This window comes from Nematolebias whitei, chromosome 1 (genome assembly GCF_014905685.2).
Source record: "Nematolebias whitei isolate Nwh7 chromosome 1, NemWhi1, whole genome shotgun sequence".
Taxonomy (NCBI): domain Eukaryota; kingdom Metazoa; phylum Chordata; class Actinopteri; order Cyprinodontiformes; family Rivulidae; genus Nematolebias; species Nematolebias whitei.
In genome coordinates this window covers 1,481,551-1,508,873 of record NC_056498.1, presented here as the reverse complement: position 1 = coordinate 1,508,873, position 27,323 = coordinate 1,481,551, and the positions used below count along the sequence as shown (strand labels likewise).

General features: G+C 42.7%; 1 protein-coding gene across 1 annotated transcript in view; it reads left to right on the top strand.

The window, feature by feature from the left end:
- Positions 1 to 25,224, top strand: part of snapc2 (small nuclear RNA activating complex, polypeptide 2) — a 107,588-nt gene extending 82,364 nt beyond the window's left edge. Inside the window, exon 5 of the mRNA XM_037681414.1 lies at positions 25,084 to 25,224. Coding sequence (XP_037537342.1) covers positions 25,084 to 25,224 — 141 coding nt within the window. The remainder of the gene's footprint in view (positions 1 to 25,083) is intronic.
- Positions 25,225 to 27,323: the final 2,099 nt, after the last annotated feature.

Sequence of the window (27,323 nt, the reverse complement as noted above, 5' to 3'; positions counted from 1 at the left end):
ACCAAACTATATTTTACCATGTAAAGCTAACTTAAACCAAGTTAGAAATGGAAAAATAGTTTGGAACCCTTTTCTATAGGTATAAACCCCTGTAGTTACCTTTTTCAGCATGTTCCACCCCTTAACTGGTAGTTGTAGCTGTTCCCAACCATAATAGCTTACACACCAGGTGCATATAGTTTAAGGCCTTATGTAAAATCCCCTTCATAAGCCCACCTTAAACCACATAATTGCATGACACATTTGAACCAGAACGGCACAGGCTGGACGTCGACCAGAGACGACCTTCGCTGGAGGCGACCTGCAATCCTGACGTTGGTCTCCACTCTTCATCCAGTGGCCGCATCTTCAGTTCAATCCAAGGGAACCCCTCTGTATGCTGATTAATCAACACTTCCAATCGTTGTGGATTTACCGTTGTGGATTATATGACTTTTTCCAATGGATTACAGACTCTGTTTCCAAGGGGGTTAAAGCATTGCTACAATGGAATTACCAACAACATTATGGAATTATCATCAACACAATGGAATTACCAAGAACATTGTGGAATTACCTTGACTTTGTTTTCCTTGCTGGATTACTTTTGACTTTGGTCTTCCTTGCTGGATTACATCAAGCTCAAGGACATTTGAAGGCGTAAGTTCACGGTTGGAATTCATCCCCATGGACAGGCGATGATTTCCAAAGGGGGGACTGTAGTGAACTTGACCTGATGTCCAAACTGACCAGATGGACAGAAACTGTCATTTCATTGATCTGAATCCAGAAATACAGTTTGACCCATCCTGAGACTTTCTTTCTTGAATTAATCAAGTAGAAATGACAATTCTCTATGATCATTACTATTTTACAAATGTTTTGATAATCAAATTGTGTTAGTTCAAACAATGTTTACAGGTTGAAGAGAACTACTCATTTTATTTACATAAACAGTAAGTGATGATTTTTATTCCTCATTCAAAGAAGAAATCAGGATAATATGCATTTCTTGATTTTTCTGTCTTCAATGAGCAAGTTTGTAAGTGTGTTAAAGTTCAGGTTTCGGTCAACTAAAAAGTTTACTGAAAAGAAATGTCATGTTTAACTTTCACAGCAGATACTAGGTGAATTGACTCCACGAAGTCTGAAGTTTTCCAACAATCTTTCTGTCTGTTTTTAAACAATCCTTGACTTTCCATAACACCTTACATCACAAACCACACCTCTGTTCTGGTCTATCCACCAATCAAAAAGCTCTCAAATGAACCGGAAGTCGAACCCATTTAAATGTGGCAACTTCCCGGTTCTCTCTGTGTGTGTCGAGATGAGACGAGACGAGATGAGAAGAGCTTGAAAGAGTGGGAGACAAAGAGTTCAGAGTTCTTGGATGCAAACGCAGGTATTCAGGATGATCCAGAGACGATTTTGGGAATTATAACTTCTGTTTGGATAACCTCACACGATTCCTAAGGGTTTTTAGCTGTCCTCACGGAGACGCTGAAAAAGAGTCAAAAGGAGAACTCTACACCGACGCTGATTCTATCATCTGCAAGGTAAAGGTTCTATTTCGACCAAGCGTACTGTTGGCCAAGCTGGTTTTCCAAAGAGCTTGTTGTTCTGGTACTACAGATAAATTCCCTCACACATCTCTCTGTAAGATAAATCTCCATTTTCCATCTTTAAACTCTCCTTTCTGCTAGAAAATTAATCCAGATGTTTTCATTAATGTCTGTGGTGAAGCAACGGAAAATCATGGCCGTATGGTTTTCCTGATTGTAAAGCCGATTGATTATGTGTTATTTTCATATTCTGCCAAATTAATGTAAATGTTTGATGTTAATCTTTGATTCTGTAAATAAATGACCGCATTCATTTTGATGGGTCAAAGATAAATAACGTCTCTCGTTACATTTCTGTTAAATTCAATGCACGACATTTACACAGTCCAGAAAAATGAAGAACCCGTTTAATGTATGAATATATCTCAGCATCTGTTCATACTACAACTGGAATCTTAACCATGTGCTTTAATTCTGTGTTAGTTTGGCTGCTCCAAAACATGTAACAATAATTAAAAATAAAATTTGGCCAATATCCCAGGTAAATATGCTGACCTATAGAACATTTCTACATTTTTCACTGCTTCAGTAAAGAAATCACCATCAGACACAATCCTCCCTCTGAATAAAATAATCTGACCCAGACCACACCATGAAGTCACAGTACTCCTGCTCTTTCAGAAACAACTGAGCTTTTACCTCGTGTACCTGTGTGACCTCTGCTTAGTTCATAGGACCTGTTTGTGTTGTCAATGCAGAAATGTTTCTTAACTGAGGCACAGAGAGCTCCAGCATCTTTGGCACAATGTGGGCATTTTATTTTCCAAACACCGTTGCCACAGCAGGTGCAGGAGAGAAGAGCGTCCAGAGAAGCTCCGAGGTATGGTCCGCTGCAGTTGATGTGTAGTCTGGAGGCACAAACTCTCAGATCCTGATGCTGTGGTCCATCGATGGCTTCATATGTCTGGCTGGCTGTTTTCACATCCCCATCTGACAAATAAGAAAAAAATCATTGTTATAATCTCCTCTAAACATCATTATCCTTTGTTTTTATCTGTAATTTTCAAGTTTTGAATGTTTGTGTCATGACATACTTGCTTTAAAGTGCAGTGGCCACACATTACTGCCCCATCCTTCTCCAAGGACACCCATTGATTTAGACGAGCTTCAGACAGGGACTGACTGATTAACCTGAAATGATACACATTACACGTTAATACAGGTCTGTTTAGTTAGTATTGACGATCGTATGTTTCACTACTGTGGACATCTGCTGGTGTTTACTGACTGTAAGAACAGTCAGATGTTAGATACTGAGTCAGGATGTGCAATATAGCATAAAATTCATATCCCGGCGATATTGTCTATTGTGATGACAAGCTACACGAACCTACATGCTAATTATGTCAGGTTTTTTTTTTTTTGGCCCGTGTTCTGTTCATTCAGCATGCATGTGATGGTATCATACATTTAGTTAATACACATGCACGCACATGCACATTTTGCAATAAGCCTGTGATGTTCAGAAGAGCCGTATGATCATCTTACACTGCAAGATACAACAAAAAGTAAGTTAGTAAATTGTTTTGATGCAAAGTACACATGGTATTATTGTGTATTTACACAATTTACAGTGTGCAATGCATTTCCTGAACCGTAAGTAAATCGTTTTGGTGATGCTTTGCGTGTAATATGTGTACGTCTTCAGGTGGAGCGAAAACTGTTTATGTACGAAGAGTGCAAGTGAAGTTAGTCCGAGCTTTGTGAATTTAATTTAAACAATATAATCATTATGCTTCCTTAACTGTTAACTCAGGGTGTCATACAGCTGTTAAACTGTAAAGTCAGGGTGTCATACAGCTGTTAAACTGCTAAGTTAGGGCAAACTGGAGCATTGGGGTGTAATACAGCTGTTAAAAACAAAGTGTATGATGATCTGACAGGTAAACTGCTAACTCAGGGTGTCATACAGCTGTTATTCAGGGCGCATTGAGGCGTCAGGGTATCATACAGCGGTTAATAACAAAATATGATTATTTGACAGGTTAACTGCTGTGACCTGTGATGGTGTGATATAGGGCTGCAACTAACGATTATTTCAATAATCGATTCATCGGGCAATTATTTTTTCGATTAATCGATGAACCGGCAAAAAACCCAACAACGTTTTAATTTCCACCCCTTTATTCCAAAATTGAACATTTGACTGACATAGCAATTCACACAAAAAACAGGTTGCTATTTGACTATTGTGTTAGTAAAATATTGAATAATAAAAAAATAAAAGTTAGTCAAATAGCTTAAAAAAATAAATGTACACAAAAATATATACAAATGTATCTTTATACCTGCACAATATGTAGCTACTTTGTAAAATGTGTCCTTGAGGGAAGAGTGTAACCTGGATTAAAAGTGTGGATTATTGTAACCTGGATTAAAAGTGTGGATTATTGTAACCTGGATTAAAAGTGTGGATTATTGTAGTGAAGCTTTCGTCTTCAACCATCAACAGAGGCCTCATGTCAGTGACGATCATTTAAAGATGTTTCAGTGAAGAATGGAGAGTGGAATGAGACAGTAAGTATGTTTTATAGCATAATTTACAGCAACTCAAGAAATGCCTTGTTTCACTTACAGTGTTAGGTTCAGGCAAAATCAGCTAAAAGAGCAATTACACACACACGCACGCACACACACACACACACACACACATATATAAATTACTTAATTCCACACATTTGAGTAGATGTAATAAATTACTTTAATTCCTGTTTAAATGCAATTCATCCTGCCATACCTGCAGTGTCTTCAGACTTTGCCAGCAAATTAAAAGTTGAAGCTTAGTCATTAAATTATTATCTTTGTGTTAGATTTATTTATAAATCACATTTAAACACTGCTTGTTCCAATTAAATTAAATAAAAAGTAACACACGTTCTCTATCACCGCCATTAATCAGATAAACAAGGAAACAAACAGCTTCATCTACAGACAGACTGACGTTACGTTTTCTCTCTTGAAACAGAACAATGTGTTAAATTGTAGAGACTCACCTGCAACACGAGTTGGGAGTGAAACATGTATCAGCTGCAGCTCGTGACTCCGACATGTTTACGTTTCATCTCCGTGGTTCTACCGTGTCGTGTCGGTGATTTTCAAAGCAGCATGCTTCTCATGTTTTATCTTTGTGAAGTTCTCCCACACTTTGGAGGACTTGGGTCGAACAGTTTTCGCTGCGTTGCTCGTTTGTAAAATTTACTTAATTTCCATTGAAAACACTCTGCTCTGTTTCCTCCTCCCCCCTCGCTCTGTTCAAGTCGAGCTGCAGTTTTTTTTTTTTTTCAAACTTTATTCAGTCAGTCAGCATTGACAATGAACTGCAGGTGAACGAAACGAAACGGCTCCGCAGCGCCGTGAAAGATGCATAATCGCGCGACACAACGAATCGATAACGAAATTCGTTGCCAACGCTTTTAATCATCGATTTTTATCGATTTTATCGATTCGTTGTTGCAGCCCTAGTGTGATATGGCTAATTAAATAGAAGTGTATGGTGCTCTCACTGCGGCTAGATGCAGCCGGCAATTTGCGCTACAAGTATGGCGATCAGTGCTACGCATATGGCGATCTGACGATGTATGCTGGCTGAACAGAACACGGCAGTAGTCGCGTTTTTTTGTTGTTGTGTTTTTGCTGGCCTGTCAGTTTGTCACACATACCTACTGTATCTAACATTTGACTGGGATGTTTGTTATGACATAAAATTCATATCCTGGCTATCTACCGGTATGAGAAGCTACACGAAGCTACATGCTAACTATGGCCAGCCAGCTTCTCTTGAAGAAAACAGACTTTCACCCTTTATACAGTTTTCAACTCAAAAAAACGTAACGGTAAATATAGCTTTTTACTTACTTCCACAGATAACTTTTAGCTTGAGGAGATGACGCCCTGCCCGGCTCCGACGCTCCGGTGGAGAGGACCCGGGTAGACCAGTGGAGTTCCATCTAGCTCGCTCTGAATTTTGTCGTTGGCCAGCAAGCACAAAAAAAAACGCCAGCACTTCAGCATTAGACCACGGTGTTGTCATTATTGTTTTTAAATCTTTAAAATATATCCAGCCGCTACTCAAGTCTGAGAAATTGCAAATGGCGGATCGGTGTTTTGAAAAGTTTCTGAAATATCCAGTGACTCCTCCCCCTGACCAATCAGTGACCGACAGTGCGCTGACGTCACATCTGGACCCAACAAGAACCAGACCTGGGACCCCAGAGAAGTAGGTCCCAAAAGTCGTGCAGGTTCCACCGCTGAAGGCACTGTGGAGAAACTATGCATTCGGCCCGAACTAGTTACATAGGAGCCCCAAAAGGCCCTGTGGATAAGGGGCTATTCAGTGATGGTTTGGGGTGCTATGTCTTTTTTTTTTTTTTTTTTTGGTCATTTACTCTATTTATAAAGGTAGTCTCATTGAGTCATGAGAACTCATTTTTTCTTGGCGACAAGATGGCCGCGCTCAGAGCAGTTGCAGCTTCACAGGCTCCCGGTACCATCCCAGTTTTTAGAAGTTTTGATATTGACTCTGTGCCTGACTCTGCGCGATTTATGCGTGTGAACTATAGCCGAACCGAACTGATGAGAATAGGAGCGGATTTGCCACGAAATATAGCAGAAATCGGCAACAAGCAAGCAGCTCTCATAACACCTTAGCAGTGCCACAGACTGATCGCCTCCGTGCCATGCCGCATTGCTGCAGTAATCCAGGTAAAAGGAGCCCAACTAAAGCCTGGGGTATACTCGGGCTGTTAAGATATTTTTAATCTAGACTGGTCCTATGGTTTTGATCTGCTCAGAGACGGGATTATAATGAAATTATGAATGGTTCTGTCTGGGTTAAACTGGGCCAGCAAACTCTAAAGAGAGTCTCCCTGGGATTTCAATATCAATCAAGGAATAGAGTTTGATCTGCTTGCCACATCACGTAGAAAGGCTTTTTGAAGCATCGTCTCATATTTTCCTAACACGTCAGTCCATATAAGATCCACTGAGATCACACTTAGTCATGCCCCCTCATACATAAAAGGTTGAGCTCTCCTTCTGCGAAGGCGGAGCCTTAGGACCCTATAAATGAGTAATGACACGGGACATTGGGGCTCTTCTTCCGAGTCTGTGAACGCGTCACAGACTGTAGAGTCCAGCACTGTAAAAATTGAAATCTTTTCCTGCCTTTTCTAATATAATTGATAAAACTTAATTTATTTATTTATTGATTAGTATAGTTACCACTTCTGAGGGAGGTTCGAGCTGGGGGTAAAGATGTGGGCTGGAGGGGGTTTCCGGATCCGGTGGCCATCAGCCAGCTCCCGTCTTTAACAGGGCGTACTTCAGTACACGGAGGTCTGTGCGTATTGGATCGGAGTTGAAGCGAATGCCCGCAGGGCATGTCCGTGCAAAGCTTGATTATTACGACCACGTACGTGTACTCTGTGTCACACAATAAACTACCCAGCAGTGGACTGTTTTGTATGCGACACCAATGTTTTAAATTCCCCTTCTTCATTCCTGGTCTGGTTTAATGGCCTTTTTAGTTTTTTTTTTTTTTTCTAAGAGGCAATTGACGCCATGACTGAAATTATGAGAAACAAGGAATTTGTCACGAGCAAATAAAAATCAGGCCCAGCGTGGCTGCGGGAGGGTCTGGAGATTTCCTGGTAGGCTGGTCTGATGTGTGGGCTGCAGGGCCAGCGCACCCCTTTTTTTTTTTTTTTTTTTTTTAAGTACCTTATTAACATATAAACACAGAACACCGCTGGGGCTGCCAGCTCTTTTTTTTTTTTTTTTTGCAACCTGTCAATCAATCCAGTAGCATGTTGGCAAATGACCAGTCGGCGCCCTCAATTTGTCCCGAAGGTAAACGCCCCTTGCTGCGGAGCTGGTCTGCAGCCACTCAGGGTGAACGCTCGAGTATGAAGTCTCAATCCTCTGCGGACAGTGTGCGTCAGGTCCGCACGGAAAAAGGTCTGTGCGAGTATACTGGAGCTTTAAGTATTGAGTGCTGTTCATGCTCATACTTTTCATGTTCGTACTTTTCATTTGGCCAACACTTCTAAAAATCTTTTTTTTAATTGGTCTTAATATTCTAATTTTCTGAGATACAGAATTTGGGGTTTTCATAAGTTGTCAGTTGTAATCATCAACATTAAAAGAAATAAACATTTGAAATATATCAGTCTGTGTGTAATGAATGAATATAATATGCAAATTTCACTTTTTGAATGGAATTAATGAAATTAAGCAACGTTTTCATGATATTCTAATTTTATGACCAGTACCTGTACAGTTCCAGCTTTACAGAGAGCTATTTTGCAAGTTAGCAGGCTCTCTCTCCAAGATAAATAAAATTATTCAACATTAGTGGAGCACCATTTTCTTTCCAGCTTTCTAGATGCCTGTTTTAAAGTAGGTAACTCAGAATTGAACCAAGGAGCCAGTCTGCTCTGATTGATTACTTTCTTTTTCAGTGGAGCAATTTTATCAAATGAAGTTTGCATAGAAATTGTAAAATTATCAACTAGATGATCTAAGTCACTGTTCTCTGATGCATTACTCTGCAAGACAGAGGAAAACATTGATGGAAGAGAATCTTTAAATTTGGTTACAACATTTTCTGACAAACACCTGCTGAGATGAAATTTACTCTGTGACTGTGTAGTCATTTAATGTAAACTCAAAAAATATTCAGAAATGATCAGACAGAAGAGGATTTTGAGAATGTATTACTAAGTCCTTAATCTCTATGACATGAATCAGAACCAGATTGTGTGATGATGAGAATGTTTAGATGTGTGGACGTTTTTCCAGATATGTTCATTAACCTGGGAACCTTCTCTTGCAGGTGTATCAGAGTCTTTCAGCTCCTTTTGGCTCCAAGATGGCCAGTGAACTGCTGATGAAGGTGGAGCATGAACCTGGGTTTCAGGCTATGGACTCAGCTTGCAGTCCTCAGTCGGACCCTTTTAGGACCGCAGACAGACCTCATGTCTCTGACGGTGGAGAGAAGAATGAGAAACTTAATGAATTAGGAGGTGCTAACATGTTGGAATGTTCCCCACCTCTGAATCCGTTCATGGTTCCTCTGAAGCTGTTACAACGAAGGCAGACATCAGGACCCTGAGTCCAGGTTCTTAACCCGATTATTCACCAGAACCAGTCCACTGTGTCTTGGTTTATCTTGAACCTGTTTGTTGCTGCAGAAATCAGCCTCATCTTATTGCTTGTCATGTTTTACTGAAAGTTTTTTTCTTTTTTTTTAAGACGATAATAAATGGTGACACTTTGAGAAATTAAACTTTTTTGGATGAGTAGTATTATATATTTTGACTGAATATTAGTCGATTAAACCAGTTGCAGCTTCTACAGCTGTGTTTCAGCTTCCTTTTCAGTCTGCTCTCCTGGATACTGAGAGACAAAGTCATGTTTGGACTGGAGGATCATTTCAGGCTTTCTAAACAAGCATTTAAGGATGGAGGAATGAATATTTTACCTGTTTATGAACCACAGCTGTTTGTTTTACAGATTATTAAACACTTGGACAAACAAACCAACAATGTATGATGTTTTTTCAGTACCTGTGAGTTACTGCTCAAGTCAAGTACTAATACTTTTATTATCAACATGATGTTAATGGTAAATGAATTATACTTATATAGCACTTTTCTAATTGATCAAGATACTCAAAGTACTTTACATACCATACCAATTTATTTCTAAAGCACTTAAAATACAACATAGCGGCCATCCGAAGAGCTTCACAAAAATACAAAACAAACAAAAAATATCCTGATGCATGCTCAATAATCCAGGTAGAAAAATCTAAAAAAGTTGAAGCTGGTCCTCTGGACATTCAAAAAACAAAACAAAGCAAACAAAAAAAAAAGTAGAAATGTGTCGTCTTTCATCCGAAAGACTTCCTCAGTCATCGTTAGGCTGACTGTCCTTCTTGACAATGTGAGCAGCTGGGTTTGGTTGTCAGCAGCAAACTGGTTGATCCATTCTGAGAAGGTGCTATTTAAGAGACTGAGCTGAATACAGCACCTCAGACTTAGGACGTCTTTCAGATGAGAGACGAAACATTTCTGCTTTTGTTTTTTTTTTGTTTTTTTGAATGTCCAGAGGACCAGATTTAACTTTTTAAAACAAAAAATAGTAACACTATAAAAACTAAATATACATTTTTTTTAAAAATCAGAACATGACAAGTAAAATACAACATTAAGACACAGATGCCAACTCACTCTAGGTTAAAAGCCAAAGGAAAAAAAAGTTTTTAAACTAGTTTAAAAATAGAAAGCGACAGGTCCTGTCTGACCTCCAGCTCATTTTACAATTTAGGAGCCAGAGCTGAAAAGTCTGTCTCCTCTGGATTTATAAAAGGTTTTCGGGACTGCTAAAAGCATCTGGTCAGAGAATCTGAGAGCACATGATGACATGTAAAGGTGAAGCAGTTCAGACAAATAAGAGGGACTAAGACAGTTCAAAGACTCAAACAATAGAACTTTAAAATGGACAGGAAGCCAGTGAAGGGACATCAAAACCAGAGTGATGTGCTCACACCTGCCTGTACCAGTCAAAAATCGTGCAGCAGCATTTTGTACCAGCTGTAACCGTGAGAGCAAGGTCTGGCTAACTCCTATCAACAGAGAGTTACAATAATCCAGACGACATTAAGTAATAAAAGTGTGGATTACTGTGTCTAAGTGGTGCCTAGAAAGGAGGGGCTTGATTTTTGACAGGCACCTCAGCTGAAAGAAAGATGACCTGTTGACATGACAGTCAAGTTTCAGGCAAGGGTCCATTTTCACTCATAAATTTGTCACAATGGGTTTTTCATATGGGGCCAAAGAGGAAAAATCAAAGGTGGGGAAACCGCTAGGACCACAGGATTTAAATACCATAACCAACCTTCTCAATTGGTAGGACAGGAAGAGAAGCCATGGACTGGGTGATGTCACTCATGCAGAGTGATCTTCAGCAGGAAAGCAGGATGATGAAATGTCCAGATCTTGTGGTCCAGTGAGGATAGTGGGGGGTCAAGAGCCAGGAAGACAAAAACAAGCAAAGCAAAAAATGCTGAGAAGGGTGATCCAAAAAACGTGGTCGAGAGAGAGCAAGCAAGGGTCGTATTACCGTGGTCAGAAAATTGTAGAGGTGTCCAGTCAGGAGCAAGGCAAAAGCGAAGAGTCAGGAGATGAAGCAGCGTTCAAGATCAGGAATCAAGGTTGAGAATGCTGGGGAATTTACTGGCTGGAGAGTTTTCAATAATCTGGCACTGAGGAGAGTGAGAGTGGAGCTTAAGTATTGAGCTGAACAGGTGTGGCAAGTGAGTGGTGATTGCAGAGACAGGGTGCAGCAGATGAGTGCAGATTGCTGAGAGAGAGTGACAGGAGCAGAAAATGGGTGATAGGCAGTGCAGGACCAAACAGGATAAAATAAACAGAAACTGAGGGGGATCCAGGGGCGAACTATGACAGTTTCCCCTCTTTAAGGTCTGGCTCTTGACGGACCTCTAGGCTGGTCAGGGTGAGCCCTGTGAAAGTCCCTGATGAGAGACTTGTCCCATATGTGGCGGGCAGGGACACACGAACGTTCCTCCGGCCCATACCCCTCCCAGTCCACAAGGTAGTGGGTACCCCGACCCCACTGCCTGGAACGGACGAGTCTTCTGACGGTGTAAGCCGGGGTGCCCCCAATGAATAGGGCCAGAGGAGGGCCTGAAACGAGGCTGTAAAAATGGTTTGAGTCTAGAGACATGAAAAGTTGGGTGCACCTTAAGTGAAGGAGGAAGCCTTAGACAAGCAGCCACCGGGTTAATCATCTTGCTGATCGGGAAGGGTCTAACAAAACGAGGAGCCAGTATGCGACACTCAACCCGTAGGGGAAGATCCTTGGTGGACAGCCAGACCTTCTGACCCACCTGATATGAAGGTTGAGTGGAGCGCTGCTCGTTGGCCTTCCTCACATAGGCTGCAGAAGATTTTAGGAGAGCTCTTCTAGCTTTACTCCAGATGCGCTGGCATCTGATGGCTGCCCTGTGGGCCGATGGTACTTGGGCCTCCCTCTCCTGAACAGAAAATATGGGTGGTTGGTAACCAAAAACAACGTGAATGGGGGACAGACTTGAGGCAGATGAGGGTAGTGTGTTCATGGCATGTTCCACCCATGGGAGATTCTCAGACCATTTGTTGGGGTCCCCTTGACAAAGTAGGCGCAGCTTGGTCTCAACCTCCTGGTTTGCTCTCTCTGACTGTCTGTCTGACTGTGGATGGAAACCTGAAGAGAGGCTGACAGACACACCAAGAAGACTGCAGAACTCTTTCCAAAATTTTGAGATAAACTGTGGGCCTCTATCGGAAACAATGTCTTTAGGGAGACTGTGCAGCCTAAAAATCTCTCTGGACATGATTAAATTAAGCTCTTTGGCAGTGGGGAGCTTGGTGAGGGGAACAAGGTGGACCATTTTAGAGAAACGGTCCACCACAGTGAGGATGACTGTGAACCCTGAGGAGGAGGGTAAGCCGGAAATGAAGTCCATGCTGATATGGGACCATGGTCGAGAAGGAATAGGAAGGGGGCGGAGAAGACCTGCTGGGGGTTGGTGAGAAGGCTTTGCTTGGTTACAATATTGACATGAAATTACATAGTCTTTGGCGTCTTTAGATAAGGTCCTCCACCAAAACTGTGATCTAACTACAGTGAGGGTTTTATTGATACCAGGGTGGCAGAAAATGTGTGTGTCGTGGCAGAGCTTGAGTACCTCTTTGACCTTGTTCTCAGGGACAAAAACCTGGTCCTTGGGACAGTCGGATGGAAGCAGTAGATCCCTATTGGCCCGGCGTAGATCCAATTCAAGCTGGGTAATAGAGTCGTACAGTTTCAGGGAGGATGAAGCCCCCCGCAGAACTTGTTTTAGGAGATCCACTGCCCTCCATTATTTGAGAAAGGGCATCAGGCTTTTGGTTCTTTGTACCAGGTCTGTAAAATAAAACAATGTCAAAGCGAGAGAAAAACAATGCCCATCTGGCTTGTCTGAGGTTCAGGTGCTTGGCAGTCTTAAGGTATTCCAGGTTCTTGTGGTCAGTCCATACGGTGCATGATTCCTTGGCTCCTTCGAGCCAATGCCTCCATTCCTCGAGAGCCAGTTTAACGGCAAGCAGTTCTCGATCACCCACATCATAGTTCTGCTCTGCAGCAGTGAGGGTCCTAGAGAAAAAGGCACAGGGATGTATTCTACCCTCGCTGCTGCGCTGGCTGAGAACTGCTCCAGTACTGGAGGCATCAACCTCCACAATAAAGGGTTTATTGGGGTCCGGGGCATGGAGAATCGGAGCTGTGGAAAACAAGTTCTTTAATTTCTGAAAAGCATAGTCGGCAGCAGGATTCCATGTGAAACGGGTCTTGGTGGAGGTTAGAGTATGAAGAGGACCAGAAATTATACTGTATCCTTTGATAAATTTTCGGTAGAAATTGGCGAATCCAAGAAATCTCTGAAGTTGTTTACGGTCCCTGGGAACAGGCCATTCTAAGACCGCTGAGACCTTGTTAGAGTCCATGGATACTTTGTTGGGGGATATTATGAAGCCCAAGATAGACATAGAAGATTGGTGGAATTCACACTTCTCAGCTTTTACAAGTTGTTTTGCAGAAGTCTGACCAGAACAGTTCTGACATGTTGCTGGTGGGACTCCATATCTTTAGAAAAAAAAATGCGTATGTCATCTAAATTGACAAAAACAAAAATCGGTTTACCATATCCCTGAGGACATCATTGACCAGGGCCTGGAAAACAGCTGGGGCATTGGTAAGACCAAAAGGCATCACTAAGTACTCGTAGTGCCCATTAGGAGTGTTAAATGCTGTTTTCCACTCATCGCCTTCCCTGATACGAACCAGGTGATAAGCATTTCTAAGGTCTAATTTGGTAAACACTGTTGATCCTTGGATGAGGTCAAAAGCTGAAGACATGAGGGGCAATGGGTATTTATTCTTGATTGTGATCTTGTTTAGGCCTGTAATCAATACAGGGTCCCAGAGTATCATCCTTTTTGCTTACAAAAAAGAAACCAGCCCCAGCCGGGGAGGCTGAGGGTCTGATGATACCAGCTAGTAATGACTCTTGGATATAATTCTGCATGGTTAATTGTTCGGGTCCAGATAGAAAGTACAAACTGCCTCTAGGAGGAGTAGTACCAGGCATTAAGTCTATGGCACAGGCATAAGGTCTGTGGGGGGGTAACAAATTGGCCTTCACCTTGTTGAATACCTCCCTGAGGTCATGGTACTCAGTAGGAACCCTGGAGAGGTCAGGATAGGTCTGCTCAATATTTTCAGACTTGATAGATGGAAGGCTAGCCTCTGTGAGACAGGAGGAAAGACACTCCTCAGACCAACCCACTATCTCCTTATTCCTCCAGTTAATCTTGGGGTTGTGTTTGCAAAGCCAGGAGGCCCCAAGAACGACAGGTAGCTGTGGAGAGTTGATGACAAACAATTTTTTCCCTATGATTTCCTCCCAACATCAAGGCAACAGGCACAGTTTCAAGACAGGAGTCATTGAGAGAGTGTCCATCCAAAGCCAGAACCTTATGGTCTTTATTAGTCTTGGTTAGCTCAATACCCAAGGTTAGGGCAAATTGTTGATCAGTAAACTCTGTGTCAGCCCCCGGAGTCAATGAAAACTGACACCGCAGCAGGACTCTTTTTGACGACTTGGATCTCAGCAGGTACAGTCAAAGGTGAGGAGATTTTTGGGTTTCTGGTCTGACTCAGCAAGTATCTCATCTCACCTGCTGAGTTTGGTCTTTTTAACAGACATCTGGAGATGACGTGGCTGTTCTCCCCACAGTAGAAGCAGAGGTGAAGCTTTGTCCTCAGAGCCTTCTCTTCAGGTGAGAGACGACTCCTGCCCAGTTGCATGGGTTCAGCCATCTGCAAAGAGGTAGTGGAGGGGGCCACTGGTCTTTCAAGAGCCAAAGGTCTAGACTCACACCCAGGTTTGAGCACCCTCACAGGTTTGCTTCCTCTGTCACAGGCTCTTTCCTTGAGGTGCAGATCCACATGGGTAGCCAGGTCTTCCAAGGCCTTGAGGGACTCAGGATACTCTTGGGTGGCTAGGTGGTCCTTGATGTCATCATTGAGGCCTTGAAAAAAAAAATGCATCGGTTAGAGCACCCTCGTTCCAATTACTGTCAGCTGCTATAGCATGAAACTGAATAATATATTCAGTCACTCACTTATTTCCTTGCTTCACAGAAAAAAAGTTTACGACCTGCTTCTCTCTCGGGCAAAATAGGGTCAAAAACTCAGCACAGTTCCTTGGCTAAGGCAGAAAAAGAGTGACAACTCCTACTGTTAGCTTGCCACTCTGAAGTGCCCCAAGACTTAGCTTTACCAGATATAAGGAAATGACAAATGCCACCCGAGCACGTTCAGTGGGAAATGAAGAAGGTTGTAGTTCAAACTGAATCTCACACTGCGTCAGGAAAGGCCGGCACTGGTCAGGTTCACCTCTAAAACGTTCTAGAGGAGACCGGTGTTGTTCCAGGAGAGCTGTAGGAGATACTTGAGTGACAGCTTGGGCTCCAGCCATGTGTACAGGTCTCTGAGAAACTGAATCTGTAGACAAATCATTTAAAGCACAAATGATGTCCTGTACATTGGATTCTAATTTAATTATAGCCCTCTCTACACCAGAGTACCACTCCTGAGCTGGTGCTGGATCCATTTTGGCCAGATTATTCTGTAACGGACTGGTTTTAGGATCTAAAATAGCACCAGAACTCAGGAGTAGTTTAAAGGTTTTATTTTTGTAACCGCTTCTGGTGGAGGCTTGGGTCCAGACGGTGGTCCAATCTATTAACAGGAGAGACAGGTTAGTGACTGCACATGAAGTTTGAAAAGTGATGGCTAAACTAAAACAGTCACTAACCTTCTCAATTGGTAGCAGGACAGGAGGAGAAGCCGTGGACTGGGTGATGTCACTCATGCAGAGTGATCTGCAGCAGGAAAGCAGGATGATGGGATGTCCATATCCCGTGGTCCAGTGAGGGTAGTGGGGGGTCAAGAACCAGGAAGACAAAAACAAGCAAAGCAAAAAATGCCGAGAAGGATGATCCAAAAAACGTGGTTGAGAGAGAGCAAGCAAGGGTCATATTACCGTGGTCAGAAAATTGTAGAGGTGTCCAGTCAGGAGCAAGGCAAAAGCGAAGAGTCAGGAGACGAAGCAGAGTTCAAGATCAGGAATCAAGGTTGAGGAGAATGCTGGATAATTTACTGGCTGGAGAGTTTTCAATAATCTGGCACTGAAGAGAGTGAGAGTGGAGCTTAAGTATTAAGCTGAACAGGTGTGGCAGGTGAGTGTTAATTGCAGAGACAGGGTGCAGCAGATGAGTGCAGATTGCTGAGAGTGAGTGACAGGAGCAGAAAATGGGTGATAGGCAGTGCAGGACCAAACAGGATAAAATAAACAGAAACTGAGGGGGATCCAGGGGCGAACTATGACAACCTCAGTATTTTTTTTCGTTAAAATGGAGGAAATTAAGTGCCATCCATCCTCTAATGTCATCAAGACAGTCCAAGAGAGACTTGAGTGGAGCCAATATGTTTCAAAGGGAAGTAGGCTTGTCAGTCATCCACATATAAATGAAATTGCACACCATGCTTTCTGAAAATAGAACCCAGTGGCAGAAGATAAAGTGAAAACAGGAGAGGACCAAGAATAGAGCCCTGGGGTACCCCCCAGGGGAGGGCAGCAGAAGCAGAGGTAAAATTATCCACCATCACACTGAAACTTCTATCAGAAAGGTAGGACATAAACCACTGCAGAGCTGAGCCAGTGATGCCCACCCACTGCTCCAGTCTGGAGATGAGAATGTCATGGTCGACTGTGTCGAAAGCAACTATTAAATCTAAAAGCGCAAGTAAAACACAGTTTCCAGAATCCAGATCTAAAAATATGTCATTAAAAACCCTTAAAAGAGCAGATTCAGTGCTGTGGTAAATTTTGAAACCAGACTGGAAGACCTCCAAATTTTTAAATTCATCCATAAAGGCCTTCAGCTGGGTGTAAACATTTTTTTTTCCAAAATTTTGGATATAAAGGGTAACTTGGAGATTGGCCTAAAGTTTGACAAAGAGGATGGATCAAGGCCAGGTTTTTTCAACAATGGCTGCACCACAGCATGTCTAAAATTGCTTGGTACCACACTAGACATCAAACTGCTGTTGATCACTTTTAAGATAAAGGAGCCAACAGTAGAAAATACCTCTTTAAGAAAATATGGAGGAACAACATCAAGGGGGAACCCGATGATTTCATACTGGTGACCAGTTTCTCTAGATAGGAGAGGGAAATAGGCTCCAAATGATCAAAAACAGCAGGACAGGGGACCTGGATGGAAGGGTCATGGGATGGAAAAAAAAGATACAAACCCTAGTGTTAACCTTGTCCAAGAAAAAATGAAGAAACTTATAACAAAGTTCTCCGGATGCTTCAAGAGGGATCGGTTCATGTGCATTGAGGACAGTGTTGATTTTATTATAAAGAACTAGGGATGCACCGATCCACTTTTTTTTCTTTTTTTCGATCCGATCCCGATACCTGCATCTGTGTATCGGCCAATACGATACTGTTCCAATATCATAGTCATAATTGATTTTATGGGGCTGTAATAATCTCCTCTCAAGTACAGTTTGTACAAATATATGCATGCATGTCCAAAAAGGCAACTTGAGGTAAATTTTATTAATGTTGGATATGTTTCAAAGTTAGAATTAAATTCTGCTAACACAAAACATACTGTTTGTTTTATTCCTAGCTTTAAAGTGGATACTAAAGTGATTAAATGGCTTCAAACATCTACTAAGTTTATGGCATAAACTAACACAGACATGTTCCCATTTTTTGTATTTTACATTGCTTTATAATGTAGCTGTTTTTGTTTCTTTTTTTTAAATACATATATAATTTATTTTTCAGTTCATACTCTTTTTTTTATTTTTATGATTGTCTATTCAATTTATTTTACATAGCACCAAGTTACAACAGAAATCATTTCAGGGCACTATACAGAAACATTAAAATAAGTTAACAAAATCATTCATATATAAAAATAATAATATAAGACTAGTTATCTGAACAGACTGCTTTGAATTTAACTCCATCACAGAACTCTCATTTTGAGCTGATAAATATCTCCTGGAGGGTAAATGTAAACTATATCTTGGTTGCAAGTATTCAATCAAGCTGCGGAGCAGACAGTCTGATTTCAGTCAGCTGCGCTCAGTCTGATCCTCCAAGACGCGCAGATTGAACAAGAGAAACACACAGCTGAAGCCACGGAGCTCGAACATCCAACGTAAAACTAACTTTACTGCGATGCCGTCTCTCTTTCTGTCGAATGTCCGCTCGTTGGACAACAAGGTGGATTTACTTCGTCTGAGAGCGGGTGCCTCAGAAGAGATGAAGAAGTGTGCAGTGCTTTGCCTCACGGAAACGTGGATTACAAGTGAAACGCCGGACTCAGTCTTCCAGCTGGATGACAGACTTTTTTTTCGAGCGGACCGCTGCAGCGAGCTAACGGGGAAATCACGGGGGGGCGGAGTATGCATTTACGTGAGTAAAAGTTGGTCCACGAACTGTACTGTTGTAAATAGCTCATGCTCGAAGGCTTTGGAGCAAATAACAGTGAAATGTCGGCCACATTATCTACCCCGAGAGTTCACAGTGACTTTTATCACAGTTGTTTACATTCCTCCGGACGCTAATGCTAATGAATCACTGCAGGAGCTTCATGATATCATCAGCTCGCTGCAGAACAAACACCCCGAAGCTCTTTACGTTGTAGCCGGAGACTTTAACCACGTGAATCTAAAGGAGTGTCTCCCAAGCTTTAATCAGCATGTGACGATTCCGACACGTGGAGACCGCACGCTGGACCGTGTTTACACGAACGTAAAAGATGCATACAAAGCCGAACCCCGCCCCCACCTAGGACTGTCAGACCACATCTCAATCTTCCTGGCTCCTGCTTACATGCCACCGCTGAGACGCTCCAGACCGGTACAAAAGAAAGTTAAATGTTGGAGCCAGGACAGTGGCCCCCATACTGAGAGATTGTTTTGATCGAACAGACTGGCAGGTTTTCAGAGAAGCTGCTGAAAATGGAGGTTCGCTTGATCTTGACCAATACACATCCTCAGTACTGGGTTACATTAGTACATGTACTGACACAGTCTCCACTATCAGAAATGTTAAAAGCTACCCAAACAGAAAACCTTGGCTGAATGCAGAGGTGCGTACCCTGCTGGAAGCCAGGAACACTGCCTTCAGGTCTGGAAACTCAGAGGAGCTGAGTAGGACAAGAAAAGAGCTGGTTGCTGGTATTAAGAGGGCCAAGGCCGCATATGCAAAGAGGATCGAGGGTCAATTCATCTCACAAGACCCTCGGAGCATGTGGAGGGGCATTAAGTGCATAACAGATTATAAAGGAAGGAGCGAACAATGTCCCAAAGACCCATCTCTGCCTGATGCCCTCAACAAGTTCTATGCACGCTTTGAAGACCCGAACAGACCACCCAGCACCAGACTCACCTCGCCACCGGATGAAGAGCATCTCAGCGTGACCTCAGCAGAAGTAAGGAGTACCTTCAGGAGGATTAATCCGCACAAAGCAACTGGCCCAGACAACATCCCCGGAAAAGTGTTGAAGGAATGTGCTGATCAGCTCTGTGAGGTGCTGGCAGACATCTTTAACACCTCACTTACCCTGGAGACAGTTCCCACCTGCCTGAAGACTGCCACCATCATCCCAGTCCCAAAAAGCTCTACAGTGACTGGTCTGAATGACTATCGGCCAGTGGCCCTCACCCCGATATTCGCTAAATGCTTCGAAAAACTGGTCATGACTCACATCAAAACAACCATCAACATCAACGAGGACCCTCATCAGTACGCATACCGTGAGAACCGATCAACAGAGGATGCAATCTCCTCTGTGGTCCACACTGCACTCAACCACCTGGAGCAGAAAAACTCTTACGTCCGTATGCTCTTTGTGGACTTCACATCCGCCTTCAACACCATGATCCCCCAAACCCTGATGGACAAACTATCCACACTAGGACTAAGCCCCTCCATCTGCAACTGGGTACTAGACTTTTTAACAAACAGACCACAGTTAGTGAGGATCCACAACCTCTCCTCCTCCACCATAACCCTCAGCACTGGCTCTCCTCAGGGATGTGTGTTGACCCGCCTCCTGTTTACTCTGCTCACATATGATTGTGCAGCTACCCATCCAGGCTGTCACATTGTAAAGTTTGCAGATGATACAGCGGTGGTGGGATGCATCACAAACAATGATGAGTCCAGCTACAGGCAAGAGGTGGAACACCTGGAGAGCTGGTGCAGAGAGAATAACCTTCACATCAATGTGAAGAAGACAAAGGAGATGATTGTGGACTTCAGAAGGAACAAAAACACCTACACCCCCCTGAACATAAGAGGATCTGCGGTGGAAGTGGTCTCCAGCTACAAGTACTTGGGTGTACACATGAATGACAACCTCAGCTGGAGCAACAACACCACCAGCCTGATCAAGAAAGCTCATCAGAGACTCTACTTCCTCAGACGGCTGAGGCGAGCTGGTCTGGGAAGCTCAGTCCTCACCTCCTTCTACAGGTGTGCAGTGGAGAGCATCCTGTGCTCCAGCATCAACGTGTGGCATGGAGGCTGCACAGCTGCAGAAAGAAAAGCTTTGCAGAGAGTGGTGAAGGCTGCACAGAAATCTGTTGGAATCAGTCTCCCCACCATCACAGACATCTACACCTCCAGATGCAGGAAGAGGGCCACCTGCATCATGAAGGACCCCACCCACCCAGCACACACACTTTTTGCCCCACTCCCCTCAGGAAGGAGGTTAAGGAGCATTAAGTGTAGAACCACTAGACTGAGGAACAGCTTCTACCCTGAGGCTGTTAGACTCATGAATCTCTAACTAGAATAATCACTGTGAAAAACCATATCATGTTGCTGCTGATCTGTTTCAATGTTGATGTGTTCATGCGTGCACATCTGCTCACAGACTCATGTTCATGTTTGTGCTGATGTTCAATGTTTTATGTTATGAGTGCTTAGTGTATATTTAGTTGATGTTTTTCTTAGTTCATATCTTAGATGTCATTACTGTTTTTCTTATACATTTTATTGTTGGATGTAACTGGGACCCTGCGTACATAATTTCGCTCCACCACATGTACCACATGAGGTGCGAATGACAATAAAGAAACTCTGACTCTGACTCTGACTCTCTGATGCCTGGCTAAGCAGTCCTTGTGCACTTTAATGTGGTGCTTTTTCAAATGTTTATTAAGTTTGTTGTATTGTAGGTCGCGACTGAGCTTCCCCCTCTTGGTACAGCGGCTCTGCAGACATTGCACTTTGCTGTCTTGCAGTGTTTAGTGTAAAATACTTCCACACAGCGGACATGTTACGATGAAAAGTTAGTTAGCCATTAGCAATAGTGCTGCTCAGTGCTCAGCCCTCAAAAAAGTATTTACTCACGTTTTAGCTGGCTGCAAACGATGAAATGGATTTCTTGAATGTGAGGTGGGTCTTATTACTCTGGGTTTCATGAAACGTGCCTCCGTTCAGGAAATCCATTCCATAGTTTGAAGCCAACCTGCAGAGCAGGTCATCAAACACAGACATGCATCATGGATCGGAAAGATCGGCAGGTTGTATCGGAAAAAATCTTCCGGGTTTTAAAGCGGATGTGGTGTTAAATAACTTCCAGTGGCTATAGCGTTAGCATTAGACAGTGAGGAAAATGGCTCAGTCAAGAAAACAACCATATCTGTCCTACCATGCTTTTCACGACATACTCAGACCAAAGGAGGCAGTGGATCCAAGTGATCAGAAAAGCTGAGGGTCCCGACTTCTGCATAAAGCCAGGGAACACTTGTATGTAGCTTGCATTTCACTCAGGAGGATTTTGTCTGCGGATCCACCACCAGCTGCTTTAAAGGTTGAGCTGTTCCTTCTCTCTTCACATGGAATAATTTCTCTGCACCAGCTAAGAGAGAGTCTGTTTTTAGAAGACTCAGAAACAGCAGCTTGTCCTCTCACAGAAAGCTAGCCAGGCTGAAGCTGCTACTGGAGTCCACGTGAAACTCACTTCACCTGGTGGCACATCCACCCACAGGTAAATATCACATTAAGATGGTATGTTATAAACTTGTCATGTAAGTCATGGAGAGATCAAGTTACATGCACTTACTCACAAAATGTATCTATCTTCACGGAATTAATGTCAACAACAATAATAATAATGTCAATAAGCTCAATAATTGAAACGATCTTGCTAATCATATTTTATTTAGTGGTTTTACAGGTGAACTCCCAGCTGTCCTCATTCTGCTCAGTCCTGTGTTGGTGGACTCTCAATCCTGCTTGAGTCACCAAAATTAGGCAGTGTCTTACCTGAGAGAAGATTGGCTGACTGAGCTAAAGGAAGCTTGTTACATATTGTTCTAGTGTTATGTAATCAGTTATTTAAAGCTTTTTAATTATTTTAAACATTCTTCAATTAAAACACACTTGAGCAGCATACTGTACTGTATTTTATTTAATTTGTGGATTGAGTCAGTTGTAATAAAAGGAAAAAAGTGTAATTTACAATATCTCGTAAAAAAAAAAAAAACTTAACTATTTAATGTTTTATAACTGTACACTATAAATTGATCGTGGATTATAGATATTTTTCCCAAATTATGCAATTTCATTTTAAAGAAATTGTCATATTTATGTATTTTTCATGAGTAACAACTTTTTACAGTATTTACAGATTCACACAGCTTGAGACTGAATATTAAAAATATGAAGGAACAAAAGATGTGATTTGTACATTTTATGATTCTTACTGCGTTGATATAAACACATCAATGAAGGTGTTGAAGTAAAACATGTCAGCAGACTCCTCCTCCGCACTTCTTCTGCAACACGGAAACAGCAGTAAGCCTTGGTTGTAGAAGCTGAACCCCTGCAGAACATCTGGACTGCTCCCTGGTTCTGGCCTTTGAGAAGACGTTTCCAGTGACACTTGCAGAGACTGAAGATGTGAAGTGTGGACACAAAACATGTTGGGAAGACTGCAGCCTCAGAGGAAGAGCAGGGAAGTGTGGAGCCATGTGGTCCAGAATGATGCTACGCATGTCACAGTTTACTCTCTGCTTTTTTCCTTTTCTCATCACTCTGTTCACTGACTTTTTCTTCTCTGCTCTCCTGGGGTTTTCCTCTGCTGCTTCTACCAGCCTCTTTACATGCCATACCTCTCTCTCTGATTGCTGCTGATGGTTTCCACCTGTTTCTGGGTGTATACTGTATATACTTCCTGCTTTCTCCACTACATTGCCAGATCAACTGCTTGCTTCCAGCCACAGTTATCCAGCGTACTCTCTTTGTTCACAGCTCTTTAATCTTGATCCACGCCTGTTTCCCTTGACCACGCTTTTTGCCTGTTCCTTTTGCGCCTCAGCCTTCTGACCTTGTTTACGACCTACACCCGTTCTTGGATTTCACCTTTGCCTCTCCCTATCAGTACTGTCTCCTCTTCGGATCCCGTGTATGAACCCTGCTCATCCTCGACTATGCCTCTGGACTTCCCTTGGTTTCTGCAGCTCTGCATTCTCCGCTGGAGCACCCCGTTACAACAAGAAAGGTTAGTGTTTCATCAGACCGTCTGTATTCAGATAACTACTCGTTATTTTGTCAAACACTAACCTTTCCCCTCTGTATCAGTTTAGATACATTTTCTGGACCTGAGACACCAGAAGCTGTTTATTTACTCAATAAACATTTTAAAAACCTTTCTGAGTCTGTGTGTAGGATCCTCTGCCATCAGATCTCTGACAGATTGATCTGGCCAAACATGGATCCTGCACCGGGCTCAGAATGGCACTCTGGTGTGGAAGGTGCCATCGGAAAATTAGAGACCGTCATGAATGAGATCATGAACATGTTTAAGACTCTAACTCTTCACTCTAACCCTCAGGACTCAAATCATGCCGGCAGTCCTGCATATGCTGGAACCACGAGTAACTCACTCCGGGAACCACGGTTGGCTCCACCAGAACTGTTTTCAGGGGCACCGGACCAGTGCCGCCCGTTCATAACACAATGTGAAATTAATTTTCAGCTCCAGCCGTCATCCTTCCCCTCGAACGTGCTAAGGTGGCGTATGCCGTATCCCTCCTGTCTGGAAAAGCTTAGTCTTGGGGAACGTCAAAATGGCAAAAGGATTCAAGGTACTGCTACTCGTTTCATGAGTTTTCTAAAGAGCTGTGCAGAGTTTTTGACCCCATCCTCCCAGAAAGAGAGGCTGCTTGTAGACTGTTTTCAGTGAAGCAGGGCAAACAAAGAGTAACTGAGTACATTATAGATTTTCATGCTACGGCTGCTGGTAGTAAATGGAATGAAGAGGCACTAACTGATGCTTTCTACCGAGGGCTTAATGAGGAGATCAAGGACAACCTGGCAACCAAGCGATACCCGGACTCACTGTAGGACCTGGAGGATTTGGCAACAAGGGTGGATCTGCGCTTGATGGAGAGATCCCGAGAACGAGCTGAGAGATCCAGCAGAGCCTCAAGACCCCTTGAGGAACCCAGAGAGGCACCCAGACGGCTTCTTCTGAGACCCCCCTCTCCACCACGTCCACAAGAGACTCCACCACGAAAGGAGCCCGTGCAGATTGGACGCAGCTGTCTTACTCCAGAAGAACGTGAGAGGAGATGTCGGAACCGGCTGTGTTTTTACTGTGGCCAGGACTCTCACAACATCTCTAATTGTCCGTTAAAAGGCCAGACTCAGCAGAGAAGAGGAGACTTCTCCTGATTCAGACCCAAAATCCAGTAATCTCCTCACCCTTCACGTTTCCAGCTGAGCTGTCCACTTCTGGTAAGACCTGCACCTCCATTAAAGTACTCATCGACTCAGGGGCTGACTCTGAGTTCATGGACCTTCACTTTGCCCAAGAACGAGGAATAAAACTGTTTAAATCTCCTAAACCACTGTCCATCGTAGCCTTAGATGGTCACCCTCTTCATGACTCTTCTTTAATCTCCGAACAAGTGACTTTAACCATAGGGGGTAATCACAAAGAGACATTGCAGTTTTTTATTATCAAATCCCCCCACTCTCCTGTGATCCTAGGGGCCACATGGCTCTCAAAACACAACCCACACATTATCTGGCAACAGAAGGAGATTATAGGTTGGTCCGACAACTGTTTGTCATCTTGTCTTTTTTATGTGGTCATTCCCTCCATGCCTAAGAACAATATTAAAGAGACTTACCCAGATCTTTCTAAAGTCCCAGAGGAGTATCATGACTTGAAGGAGGTTTTTAATAAAGTCAAAGCCACTTCTTTACCACCACACAGGTCTTATGACTGCCCTATTGACTTGGTTCCTGGTTCTACTCCCCCTAAAGGGGCCCTGTACTCTGTCTACTCCTGAGCAAGAAGCCATGCAGGAGTACATCAAGACCTCGCTTCAAGCCGACATCATCAGGCCTTCTACCTCTCCAGCAGGCGTTGGTTTCTTCTTTGTGGGGAAGAAGGTGGATCCTTAAGGTCCTGCATAGACTATAGGGGGTTAAACAAAATAACCATAAAAAACAAATACCCCCTTCCATTAATGTCATTTGCCTTTGACCTCATCCAAGGCGCTTCAATATTCATCAAGCTTGACCTCCGTATTGCGTATCGTCTGGTGCGCATACGTGAGAGAGATGAGTGGAAGACAGCCTTCAATGCACCCAATGGTCATTATGAATATTTGGTAATGCCTTTTTGTTTGACCAACGCCCCAGCTGTGTTACAGTCTCTGGTCAATGATGTCTTAAGGGACATGGTAAATCAATTTATGTTTACCTGGACGATATTTAAATTTTCTCCAAGGACCTAACTTCACACAAAAAAAAACATGTCAGATCTGTTCTCACCCAGTTGTTACAAAATAACTTATTTGTTAAAGCTGAAAAATGTGATTTCCACCAGTCCTCCACATCTTTCCTTGGTTTTAAGATTCCACCCAATTTAGTTGAGATGAATAACGACAAGGTTTCTGCAGTACTAGACTGGCCAGTACCTAAAGACCACAAACAACTGCAGAGGTTCTTGGGGTTTGCTCATTTTTACCGGAGATTTATCAAAGACTATAGCCTCATTGCTAACCCCCTCCATGTTCTCACCTCCTCCAAGAAAAAGTTCATATGGACAGATGTAGCTGATACAGCATTAAAAAAATTAAAGACTTTGTTTTCTTCAGCCCCTGTCCTCCATGCCATTAACCCAGAGGTACCATTTATCGTTGAAGTAGATGCATCTAGTGTGGGTGTGGGAGCAGTGCTTAGCCAACAGGATAAGGAAGGAGTTATTCATCCCTGTGCTTTCTTCTCCAGAAGCCTATCGCCAGCTGAGCGTAATTACGATGTTGGGGAACGTGAACTGCTCACTGTTAAGCTGGCGCAGGAGGAGTGGAGGCACTGGTTGGAGGGTGCCCAGGTCCAGTTCCATGTTTGGAACGACCATAAAAACTAGGGATGCACCGATCCACTTATTTAAACTTCCGATCCGATCCCGATACTTAAGTCTGAATATCGGCCGATACGGATCCAGTTCCGATATCATGATCATTATTGATTTTATATGAGGCTGTTATCTCCTCTCAAGTAGAATTTATACAAATATATGCATGCATGTCCAAAAAGGCAATTTGAGGTAAGTTGTATTAATGTTGGATAAGTTTTAAAGTTAGAATTAAATTCGGCTAACACAAAACATGTTTTTTTGTATTCCTAGCGTTAAAGTGGATATTAAAGTGATTAATTTAAGTGATTGTTTAAAGTTATTTTATTTTTTAAATAAGGGGCACATATAAAAAAATTTTCTTCTTTCTGCACTCTTTTCATTCAATGTTTTCTTTTTGATTAATTTTTTTAATTTTGTTTCTTTAAATGAATGCATAAATGGATTAAATTAAATAAAATGTCTTCAAACACCTGCTAAGTTCATGGCATAAACCAACAGACATGTTCCTGTTTTTAGTATTTTACATCACTTTATAATGTAGCTGTTTTTGTTTTTAATATAATTTTTAAATCATATGTTTTTTTTATGATTGTCTGTTGTACTGATAAATATCTCCTGGAGGGTAAACTATATCTTGACTGCAAGTATCAAGCTGAGAAATCCTTCGTTTTCTACAACTGATAGTGGTTGGTCATGAATCATGATGAAGTTTAGCAACTTCTCAGTAAACATTTGAGCTCCGTGGTTTCAGCGATGTCTTCTTCTTGTTCAATCCGAAGCAGGCAGCCTGATTTGGGGCAGCCGCGCTCAGTCTGTCCCTCCTCGGAAACGGGCAGATTGAGCGGGGCAGATTGGACGCGGCTGGCCAGGGTTGAGTCGCTTCTTTTGGGTTGAGCAAAGACTAGCACCCCCGCTGAAGCCACGGAGCTCGAATTTCCAACATAAAACTAACTTTACCGTGTCCTGATGCATGCTCAATAATCCAGGTAGAAAAATCCAAAAAAGTTCAATCTGGTCCTCTGGACATTCAAAAAAACAAAACAAAGCAAAACAACAAAAAAATGTAGAAACGTTTCGTCTCATCTGAGAGACTTCCTCGGTCTGAGGTACTGTATTCAGCTCAGTCTCTTAAATAGCA